Source organism: Rousettus aegyptiacus, unplaced genomic scaffold (genome assembly GCF_014176215.1).
Source record: "Rousettus aegyptiacus isolate mRouAeg1 unplaced genomic scaffold, mRouAeg1.p scaffold_m13_p_12, whole genome shotgun sequence".
NCBI classification, from domain to species: domain Eukaryota; kingdom Metazoa; phylum Chordata; class Mammalia; order Chiroptera; family Pteropodidae; genus Rousettus; species Rousettus aegyptiacus.
Genome location: NW_023416287.1, coordinates 67,389,307 through 67,401,595, shown reverse-complemented (window position 1 = coordinate 67,401,595; position 12,289 = coordinate 67,389,307). Strand labels below are relative to the sequence as shown.

The window sequence follows — 12,289 nt, the reverse complement described above, 5'->3', positions numbered from 1 at the left end:
TGGGCTACATAGCTACCGAGTGGCAGAACCTGAATTTCTACTCTGCCAGACTGCCCCTCTAATGGAGGGCAACACCTTGGCATTCTTGCCCTTGGCAGCCAAGCCACTGGGAGTTCTGTCCAGGAGGAAGAAGAGAAAGGTGGATTTGAATAGGCAGCCTATGTGTCTGCCACAGACTCCTCTGTACCTTTTCTCATTCCTGTTTTTAGTGCCTAGCCTGGTATTTATACTATAACAGACACTTTAGTAAATGTTGGATGAATGAGTGAATTAGATAAACACAAAGATCAAAAAGAGTTTAGAACTTTTCCAAGGTCACTCAGCTTCTTTTCCATAAGCAATCCTTAATTTCAGTCCAGACAATGAGGCTACTACAGCCACCATCTCTGAAGCAAGAAGGTTATAGGTGCAAAGGCTGCCCCCACCAAAACCCCCATTTGTACCATCCTGATGACTAGTTAAGCCTGGGGATATTGTTGTTGAAGGTTGTCTTGGCTGATATCTGCCAAATACAGAGCGTCTCCCAGAAACGTGGTGCCCTGGACAGGCATGTATTTATATTTTTTTTCATCATGCATTTTTAGAGGGAGACCGATGGTTGTGGGGAGAAAGAATTTGAGGAAGAGTTTGCTGCCTCTACTCTGAGTCTTAAGCAACTCAGCCCAGTCCTCAAACTTTCATACCCCACTCACCAGATCTTCCCCCTCACCTTCAGAGGAAGCATGAGAATATATTTGAGAATTCTCCTGGGGGGTGTAACCCCCACTCCACAGCCCATTCCGGTTTTCCTTCCACTACCAGGGCTGCCTTTCCCAAGAAGAGTTTCCATAGATGCACTTTCCTCATTGTGTCACGTTTCCAGTTAGGTTTTCATGCTCCTTCTTGATGGGCATTGTGGGCAACCCTGCCTTTGGCTGTGGTTGCAGATGGGCTCATGGAGAGCCTGCCCAGCATGGCCAAGCACCTACAAAGCATTAATTTCCATGTTGTGGGCCCTTTGCCAGCCTAATCCCACATCTGCTGCCCGCCGTCCTTGCCTGGTGAAGTGGCCTCTGAAAAGGAGGGACAGCAGATGAAAGATTCCCAGAAGTAGAGAGGACGAGCAGGAGGCGCAGTGGATGGCTCCTAGCCCCTCCCTCAAAGCAGTACTTGGGAAGCCTTTCTGGAATCAAGCTGATCCCAAAACATCAGAGTGGTTCAAGTCGGTTAACTGAGGAAGGTAACACAGCTTGTGGTGGACTCTTTCTAGTTTAGAGAAACTTTTATAGATAGCCTCCTCAGGAGAAGGAAAAAAAATACTGACTATTGGGAATTATATGACAATCATTATTGAGATACACAGATTGTAATATGTCAATGCCACACTTATTTTAAACACTGGTAAGCAATAGTCTCCCTTCCTGACTTTCTCCCTAAATGCTCTCTTCAACCCTTTTACCCATTTCCCTTCACTCTCTGCAAGTTGCCGTCTTCCTTTTTTTTTTCATTCCCACCATGCCCTCAATAAAGACTGAGCATGAACCGGGCAGGGAGAAGCCCTTTGAAGTGGGCACATTGCTTCCTGGCAAAGAGCAGTCTTTTTCCAGATTGGCCAGGAGAGAGATAAAAATGGCATAACCAAGTCATTGGCCAGGGCAGAGGAGCCGCCTAAAAGTGGTACCCTGCGAACCCCACTCAGAAGTAAGGACATGGAGCGCTGCAGGACCAGCCATAGTCCTGGGCGTCAAGCAGTAAGGTCTATAGCAAGGAAGCAGCAGAGCCAGAGCCACCAGTGATATGTGAAAGTGGCAATGAAGGCTTAATATGTTTTATGAGCTTGGTTTATGTTAGTATTTGAAATGTATTAAATATTAGATTTCACTGATTTTTTTCCTATTTTTATGAATTCCAAGTATTTTTTAAAATACTGGTATAAAATAATACCAAATTTTTTTTTTACTTCAGTGAAGTTGATAGCATAATAAATGTTATAATCACTACTGAATTTTCAAAGATGAACAATGCCATCAGCTCTTCTCAGCTGGGATCTCATGGAATCCAGGTCAAGAAAGGCTGATAGACTGTTTCCTTGTCTCCACCACTAGGTGGCACTAGTGATTAAAATCTCATAGTGGATGCTGGCCTTTGGGGTGACAGAAGCAGCAAGGATTTTGTCAGAACACAGATACCTGTAGCCTTCCTGTGCTGGTGTCTAAGGGTGGGAGGAAGGCATTCTGCGTGCACACATTTTCCTTCTGAAAACAGATGGTGTGCCGTACAGGATGCACTAAGAGAAAACCCTAAACTCCAAATAGAGTAGGAAAATATGTTAGCCCAAGGAGTCAGAGAATCCTTAAGTTACACATCTGCGATATTGGGAACTAGATGGCGAAGAGAGGTAAAACAAAAACTGACCAGAATGCATATTTTAGTTCTTATATCAAGAAAATGAAAAACCTGTTTGATTAAAATGACAGCTGTTGACCATTTAATAGTATAAAAACACTGCTTGAGATCACCTGCAAGCGTGAAATTTGCTTCTCACCTGAATGTAGTTCTTGAAGATATTATGCCCTAAAATCATAATAATTACCCCATCTTCTCTCTTTCTGACAAGCTCTCGCCTCTTCTCACCTCTAGTGTTTTGTAAACTCAGTCATAGAGATTATTCTTGAAAATGGATCCACAGAGTTTAAGTAACACTGAAAGTCACTCTGCTAGTGGACAGAATTGGGAAGTAAACTCAGATCATCCTGCTATAACTTCCCCATACCTTGGGTACCTGGAACTGACTGACTATGACCTAAAGCAAACTTGACATAAGCATTGTTCAATATCACATCTCAAAAGTGTCCAATATGCCAAAAGTGAGGATGGACTTAACATATTGCCCCTCTGCCTATATAAACATGACAAGAAGTCATTCTAAGAGGCCCAGGAAAGGAATTTGAGAACTCATCCTCTCTCCAAAGATACGATTGGCTAGAGAAGACTCATCAGGCATGTGCACAGATGTGAGTTACTTAGGGCACACTCCTAATACCTCCTGAAAGGATGCTAAGCTATTTCTTCCCATTGTAAGTTTGGATGATTTGCTCTTCATATGAAATGTATGTTTATACCCTATTGTACTTTTTTATTTTCTAAGAGCTTTTAGAACTATTAGGTTTATTGTATTAAATGCTCTAGAAGTATATACTCTTACTTTTAAGATGTTTTCATTTATCCAAAAATTTTTTCAGAAAATAATTTAAGAGCATGAGTCTGAAGTTTTGGTAGCGATTGCCTTGCTCCACTGTCATCCAAACTTTGCCTAAGACCTTCTCTCTCACCATGTTCCTCTAAGTCTGCTCTTCAGCTTGTTTCCTTGAGCAGCCCCTTCTCCAGCTAGCTCTTTACTGAGGCTTTATCATGGTGGAGCATACACCTCCTCTGACTTATCAGGTGAGGCAGACAGAAATCAAACTGGTGACTCTGATTTGCATACCCAGGACCTGCTAGACTTTTAGATATAATTGACATATAACATTGTATTAGTTTTAGGTACACAGCATAACGATTTGATGAATGTATGTATTGTGAAATGACTACCACAGTATGTTAATATCCATCACCAGTTATAAATTATTTTTCTTGTGATGAGAACTTTTAAGATTTACTCTTAGCGACTTCGACATATACGATATAGTATTGTTAACTACAGTCACCATGCTGTACTTTACATCCCCAGGACATATTTTATGACTGGAAGTTTGTACCTTTTGACTACTTTCACCCATTTTGCCCACCACTCCCCCACCCCTGGCAACAACCAATCTGTTTTCTGTATCTATGAGTTTGGTTTGTTTTTTTTTTTTAGATTCCATATATAAGCGAGATCATACAGATTTGTCTTTCTCTGACTTATTTCATGTAGCATAATGCCCTCAAGGTCCATACATGTTGCTGCAAATGGCAGGATTTCCTTCTTTGTTATGGCTAAACATTCTGTTGCATATATGTACCACATTTTATACATTCATCCATCAGAGGATACTTAGGTTGTTTCCACATCTTGACTATTGTAAATAATGATGCAGTGAATATAAGGTATAGGTCTTTTCAAGGTAGTGATTTGATTTACTTCAGATAAATACCCAGAAGTGGAATTGCTGCATCACATGGTAGTTCTAATTTTAATTTTCAAGGAACCTTCATACCGTTTTCCATCATGGCTGCACCAATTTACATTTCCACCAACAGTGCACCAGTGTTCCCTTTTCTCTACAGCCTCACCACCGCTTGTTATTTCTTGTCTTTTTGATAATGGACATTCTAACAGGTATGAGGTGATAGCTCATTGTGGTTGTGATTCACACATTTCCCTGATTATTAGTGATGTTGAGCACTTTTTTATGTACCTGTTAGCCATTGGTATAACTTCTTTGGATAAACGTCTGTTTAGTTCTCCTCCGTTCTTTTTTTATCAGATTGCTTATTTTTTTATTGAGTTGTATGAGTTCTTTATATATTTTTGGATATTAACAACCCATTATCAGTTGGATGATTTCAATCTGCTCTGCACTGGGCACTGGAAAGATAACCATGACGAGTCCACGTGAGCCCATTAGGAACTGTCTCTTAGTCCACTGTAGCCTTGTGAGTCTCTTGGACCCAAGTCCCATTGGGTTTTAAAACTAGATGTTTTGGGGGACCCATCTCAGGTGAAAGTCTTAAAAGTTGAGATGCCAGATGTGGGGTCTAAACTGCTCCTCAAAGAGAATTTGGGAGTTGTGAGTTCCTTTCCAGTTGTGTGTCACTCTGCCAAGGGTGTGTATTATGGTGAGATTGTGATCAAGCTGAATTTCAACCTGAATTTCTTCTTGTTTGCCTGATATGTAGAAGTCATTCAGCTAGCTTCTGCATTTCTCTCACAGGGAATTATTCGATGTGTAGCTGTGGATTTGGAGGTCAGTGGGAGGAGGGAAGTTGAGGAGCTTCCTATGTTGCCATCCTGACCCTAAACTCTTTAATAGAGTTTGTAGATAATTATCACAGTCTTCCTATTCAGGGTATCTGAAACACAATAATGTCCCAGTTGCTTTGTGGCATAGCCCTGTGCCCTCTTTCCCAGCCCTGACCTACCATTCAGCTACTTTGTGATTCTAGAAGAACAACTGTGCGCTGCCTGAGGATGTGAAGAATTTTTACTTGATGACCAATGGCTTCCACATGACATGGAGTGTGAAGCTAGATGGTGAGTCAGCCCCTTTGCTGTAGGGGTACCTTTCCCTACCGGAAAGGTTAGACGAGACAACTCTGAGGGCCTTTACAACTTTTAAGTCTTTGAATCTGGACAGTTTTCCTAGATTCTCTAAAAGTGCAATTTCCGGAAGCTGTGACCAGAACTAACAGTATCACTATTTCACACACACATCTGCCCCTGCCTATGCCAGAGTCCAACCAAGTACTTAACTGGAAGCTCAATTTAGAGGCCTCCTATTAGAATGAGGTAGAGGAAAAAATTGTTCACTACACAAATCCTGAGCCACCTCAAACTTAAAGCCTCTGAGGACTCTACTTCAGAGCAGCGTCCTCAGGGTAAGCTACAGTTACAGCTGATGGTGGTCATAAGAGGGGCTCCTTCCTTCATTCCCAGCATAGTGAAGACTCCCAGGCTCTGACCCTCAGACCAGACAGAGCCTTTCCTTCTCTCCTTCATACATTTTCAGCCTAAGTCACCAACCACCTCGGTTTGTGGGCAGTTATCTTTAGTATTAAATATGTCTAGGACAGGCTTTTGTGTTGCGGAAGTAAGAGCTCACCACTTGGTGCATATCAGGGTTTCAGGTACTTTGAAGACAGAGGCTAGGAAATCCTTGTCTAGCCCCTGGAGTCCAGCCCATTCTTGGCACAGACTTCCCTATCTCCAGGAGGCCCTCTATTGCCTCCAGACTCCAGCCACATCTGTAGACCTACTTTGGTCCTTGGGAAGCACCCTGTTTCTCTCCATGCTCTCTGTGAGAATGCAGTAACTTCTGTTGCACAGTAAATCTGGAAAACTGACTTCTCCCATCCTTTGCCTCTGCCTCCTGAGTTTCCCTTTTATTGGTGTTAACAAAGCTGTCCTGTTTCTCACATATGAGCAAAGGCACTTTTTATAGCTTACTACCAACCATTTAGCATAAACTTTTAGCTTAGAATCATTTCCTCCAGTAACCTAGAAACCATTCTCATCACCAATATGAGAACCCTCCTTTGTAGCAAGGCAATGCCTTTGGAGTCTGTAGCAACAGAGAGTAGACAGAGACTAGACTGACTATCAGATTCTCCCTTGCCTACATCACGGAGTTATGCTAGCCCCTTCACAAGCCTGCCTCAGAAAAGAAACGTTCCATGAAGGTTTTATGAATGAATCCCTCTTCATTACTACAATACTTTTCCATTTTAATCCTCCTAACCCATCTTCCTATCTCTATCTCCATTACCATACCCATTCCTTACTGGATAGCTGAAATCAGTAACAGAAAAGCCAACAGAGGCAGCTTCTGGTGTTTACCTCTTTAGTGGTCTTCTTAGATGTCCCATGATCTATATACCATGTCCCATGATCTTCCCATGTTTTACTGCCTCAGCCACTCTAGCATTTTAGCAGTCAGATGTCTAAGTCTTCGTGTGCCATCCTATGTCCACCACCCTATATTACAAGGATTCTGTAAAACAGATAAGGAAAATGTACACTCTACCTGTTTTTTATTTATACCCTAATCACAGAAGACTGGACTCAAGCAAGCAGTCTGCCAGGTTCTCTGCACTGAATAAGGAAATATGAAGTAGAGGGAGAGATACTTTCCATCGTGAAAGCTTATAACAAGAAGAGTAGAAGGGGTCAGTTATATAATCAAAGCTGTTAGTCCTTTGGAAAGTAGAACCCGTCATGCAGGGAAAGAGGAGCAAAAACGTTTTTAAGTCCTTTGCTCATCAAAGGACTTAATCAGGGCCGCTATCCTAGATCTCCCAGTTCCTTTTGAGCATCCCTTTTTAAAATTTTTTTCGATTCCCTGCCCTAACACACGTAGTGAGGACTCTTCGCCCATGGTCCCCGTTGCTTTTTTTGCATGAAAGTTCAGTGCTTTAGAACATGTAGTACGTTGATTCTCTTCCCTCCACTTTCCATCAGATTCCTCGGCCCTGGAATCAAACAATAGCTGGGTTTAGGTCACTTAAGCAGACGCCTTACTGATGACCATGGTAACTAGGCTGTTACTCCATGTAATTTTCCTTTTTAATGTTCCCATAGAGCATACTATTCCATTGGGCAGCATGGCAATTAACAGCATCGCAAAACTGACTCAACTCAACCAGTCTTCCATGTACTCACTTCCTAATGCACCAACTCTGGCAGACCTGGAGGATGATACAGAAGAAGGTACCTGGGAGAACTTCTGCTTTGAGTTAGAAATCAGCCTGTAATATGTTCCCTCAAACCCTTCCCATGTACGGCTTCTCAGGACTGTTGGGAGTAAGGTAAAAACAGCTGCTCGTAAATTTTTATGAAGAAAATGCCAGGGTTGGGATCTTTGTTTCCAGCACCTACTTCAGTGCCTGGCACATTGTAGATATTGAATGAATACTTGGTAAGTGGACGAATGTTACAGATTGAACTTCACAAAACATTTCAGTATCAAGAGGTTTATGAACACATGGCAGTCTGAATACAGCTTCCTTCTTCCAGGCTCTTTGCCACTTCTGATTGAAATGGCCAATAATTCAAATGGCTACAAAAAGCTTTGAGCAACTATAACAAGTGAGGACTTATTCAGTGAGAATTATACTTGGCTGCAGAGACCCAGTTACAATGTCGAAACTAAATAGGTGCTTATCTTCTCATAACAAGAAATCTGGAACTGGGCTAGCGTAGCTCTTTGAGAAAGTCTATGATAAAGTCTCCCTCTGGCTTCCTGGTATACCACCAGCCTTTGGGTATGGTTTTCATCCTCATGGCTGAGGAATTTAGTCTCCATCCCCAAACTTCAAGTCTATGTTTCAGATAGGTAAAAGAAGAGTAAAGGGCAAAAACAAACAAAAAACTGTCTCTTGGCAGAATCTTTCCCTTTTATCAAGAAAACAATAGTTTTCTCGGAAGCTCCTCCCAATAGCCATTGGCCAGAACAGAGTCAAATGGTTACCCATAACTGCAAGGGAATCTGAGGAGGTATGTTTAGCTGTGCAGTATTGATTGCCTCCTCAAACTGAATTGGAGTTAAAGAAAGGGAAGATGAATATTGAGTAGGCAACTTGTATCTCCAGTGCTAAGGCCTTGGGGTTCATTGAAGCCTTGCAGAGAGAACCATTGCAAGCCTTTTTCCTTCAGCTGGACAAGCTGTTGAACAATAATAGGAGGAGTCCAGCAGCTAAGACTAGAAAATGATGGTCCCTGGGAAAAGCTGCCACTGAGATGTGTGGAATTCTCAAGGGTAGGAAAAGGTCACATTGACTTAATACGTGTGCTGGAGACTGCTAACTCCTAAAAGACAAAGAAGGTAAGTAAGCCGACTGAGTCTTCCCTGCTCTTAAGGCTGGAAGAGTAGAGACAGACCAGATACGAGAGATGATTTCAAGAGGCCTCCGCAAAGGACTGAGCTAGCAGTAGAGACCACATCGTCCTTCATATTCATGGGGATAAAAACCATTTGGCCTTCTGGTACTTGCTGGGTTCATGCTTTTATGATAGCCCAACAGCTAGACCTACATCTCATTAAGCTTAAATAGAAAAATAATGACTATATTCAGGGAACTCAGCAGTCTGGAAGAAATATCAGATTATACAACCAGAGAAATAAAACTAGTAAAGGACACAGATTAAACCCTAAATAAAAAGAAAAATAACACTTAAGGACATTTAAGATAGCACAAAGACTTCTTATGGAAAAAAGATAAAGATTCTGAATTAAACAACTGACTAAAGGAATTGAAGAGTATAAACATTGAGACCAGAGTTATTTAGTAGTCGGAAAAATCAAGTGCAAGAAATATCTAAAAACACAGATACATAAATGTAAAAGGGGAAATTATGAGAGAAAAGGTGGTAGGGTAAGAAAATATAAAATAAATCCAAAAGACTTTCCGTTGAAATTATAGGTACCCAATAAAGTGAAAAAGAATAAATAGAAAGGCAATATATAACACTTATAAAAATATTTCTCTGCAGATTGAAAGGACTTTCCTAGACTCAAATTGATTCATGAGAAAACAAATACATAGACATTACATGATGTGGGAAAAAATTACAAGTTTCTAGGCAAAGAAATTAATCTTGAAGTAACAATAATCAGACTTTTCACCTTAAACAGTGGAAACTAGAAGATAGCGAAAAAGTATGTACAGGTTACTGATAGAAAAGGAGTGAAAATCAGTTGTCCTGGATATGCAGATCAAATACAACTCTCAGATTATCAGAAGACAATTATTAAAGTGTTTATAAAATTTCAGGAACAAATATTTTAACCAAAAAAAAAAAAAAAAAACGAAACTGGTGATCTCTAGATGTGGATACATAAAGAAGGAAAACAAGGGATTAGTGAATCTCTTAATGAAAGAGAAAGTATGTGTGTATTGACTTCAGGTCAAGATGGCAGAGTTGGGAAACACTGCTTGCCTCCTCCCACCACTACGTCAAAATAATAGCTAAACTAGAGAACAACCATCGAGAACCACCCGAAGACTCCTGAACAGAAGTCTATAAGAATGTAAAGACATGGCGAGACTGGTAAGAGGGGTCAAAATGTGGAACAGGCTAGTCCCACACCCAGGGAGTGGTGCTTAAAAATTGGGAGGGATATCTTGGCTGTGGAGGTCGCCTCTGTGGAGGAAAGTGTCACAGCTCCACACCAGGCTCCCCAGCCCAGGGCACCAGTGCAGGAAAGAGGAGTCCCCATGACATCTGGCTGTGAAAACCAGCGGGGATTTTACCTCCGAGTGAGATGGAGGCTGCTGGAGACCCAGGCTGTCCTCTTCAGGGGCCCATGTAGGGACTTTTCTTGCTCACAACTCACTTGCTATAAGCCCTAGCACTGGGGCGGCGGCTCAGAAAGTGCCAGGAACCTATGGGAGGAACTAAATTGACTCGCTTCAGGGCTGGAAGGGCAGGGATCAGAGCATCTTTCTCCTGGGATGGAAATGCTGGCACACACCATCATTCCTTCATTGAACCCTCCCTCCACACAGCCAGCCCCCACAGATGGGCACCAAATCTGAGTCTCTGTTAACTTAGCCAACACTGTTTGCTCTGCCCTAGTGATTCTCTGAGACCCCGCCCCATCCAAGCCACTTGCTGCAGCTCACACTGCAGACTTGCCTAAAATCTCTCAAGAATCCACAAACCCCAGACAAGCAGCGGCTGGTCTTGTTGTGCCCTGTACCTCTTGCTAAGTGGCCCTAAGCCCTGTATAAGTGGAGACCTGGATAAGATAGCCCCATCAGATAGCCCCAAGCCTGGCATAGTGGTACCCAGTCTTGGCTTGGAACATAGGTTCAACTAAGCAGCCACAAGCCTGGCACATGTGGCGGTTGGCTTCAGCTCACATCATGATGCCCACCAAAGGATCTCAAGCCTGGCACAAGAGGCAGCAAGCTTCGGTTCAAGGGTAGTTGCTCCCAAATTCCTCCACATTCAGCACAAGCAACAGCTGATCTTGGCACCAGATCCACTCCCAAGAGACCGTAGAACCAACACACAGTGTCCAGCTTCAGACCACACCAGAGTACCACCAAGCCAGCTCCAAAAATGACACACCTGAAGGGTGGACTTGGCTGGCTCCAGAGCCACACAAAAGTGACTCATGCTTCATAGAGTCAGCCCCTGCGGTGAAGCTCATCCACTGTAGTCACAAGCAGCCCTCAGAGCCAGTCAGCCTGAAGGTCACTTCTGTTCATATACATGCCATTAGTAATCAAGGCTCAACTACAACAGGAGGGCACACACAAGGGTCACCCCTGGAACACCCTGCTTGGGTGACCTGGGTGACTGTGCCACTGGGCCCCAAAGGACACCTACTATGTAAGGCTACTTTGCCAAGACCCAAAGACTTAGCATATTTACTTAATATATAGAAACAAATACAGAGAGTCAGCCAAAATGAGGAGACAAAGAAACATGTCCCAAATGAAAGAACAGGACAAAGCTCCAGGAAAAGAACTAAGTGAAATGCAGACAAGCAATCTACCAGATGCAGAGTTCAAAACACTGGTTAGTTATAAGGATGCTCAATGAACTTAGGGGAAGAATAGATGGCTTTATTGAGAACTTCAAAAAGAGTTAGAAATCATAAAAAAGAACCAGTCAGAAATGAAGAATATAATACAACTGAGAGATGAATACATTAGAGGGAATCAACAGCAGGTTAGATGAAGCAGAGGACTGAATCAGTGATCTGGAAGACAAGGCAGTGGAAAATACTCAATTGGAACAGCAAAAAGAAAAAAATATAATGTCTAGGAATGTGTTGTATAACTTTTACGTAAGGATGTATATAAAAAAGGACCGAGTACAAGGAAGATTTCAAAACGTACTATACTGTCTTTGTAAAACCTAAATGAAAGGAGAGAGGCAAAAAATAAGTGTAATGGGTTAAATTTTGTCCCCAGCTGCCAGAAAATTCTTATTTTGAAGTTTTAACCCCCAATATCTAGGAATATGACCTGACTTAGAAGTAGGCTCATTGCAGATGGAATCACATACTTAAGATGAGGTCATACTGGAGTAGGGTGGACCCCTACTCTAGTATGACTTGGTGTCCTTATAGAAAGAAAATTCAGAGACATAGGAAGAATGCCATTTGAAGATGAAGGCAGAGTTGGGGTGGTACTTCTATACACTAAGAAAAAGTAAAAATTTCAAGTAAACCACAGAAACTAGGGGAGAGCCATGGAACAGATTCTTCCCCACAGCCCTCAAAAAGAACCAATTCTGCCAACACTTTGATCTAGGACTTATAGCCTCCAGAACCATGAGAAAACAATTCTTTTTCTGTTCAAGCCACTCGGTTTGTACGACTTTGTTACAGAATTTCTAACAATTAATGCAAAGAATGTTCCAGGGGTCCTCATAGTAGAAAATGTAGGACTAAAGAGGAAAAAAAGCAAAAAGTGGAAGAAATAGTACACCTTGTTGAAAGAAACAAGAATGTCTTGTTATATCAGTTTTCTATTGACAGATTATCACAAATTTAATGGTTTAGAACACCACAAATTCATGAGTTAAGAATTCAGTTATAGATTAGCAGAGTCTTCTGCTTAGGGACTTACCAGGCTAAAGTCAAGGTGTCAGCTG

General features: G+C 42.0%; 1 protein-coding gene across 2 annotated transcripts in view; it reads left to right on the top strand.

The window, feature by feature from the left end:
- TPGS2 (tubulin polyglutamylase complex subunit 2) overlaps positions 1-12,289 on the top strand; it is a 28,499-nt gene that overhangs the window by 9,194 nt on the left and 7,016 nt on the right. Inside the window, exons 3-4 of one of the 2 annotated variants that reach the window (XR_004953490.1) lie at positions 5,128-5,215; positions 7,259-7,485. Coding sequence is in view for 1 of the 2 variants with exons in the window: in XM_016158021.2 (XP_016013507.1) it covers positions 5,128-5,215; positions 7,259-7,387 (217 nt within the window). In the remaining variant the exon portion in view is untranslated. The remainder of the gene's footprint in view (positions 1-5,127; positions 5,216-7,258; positions 7,486-12,289) is intronic. The other variant, XM_016158021.2, reaches the window with a different exon arrangement.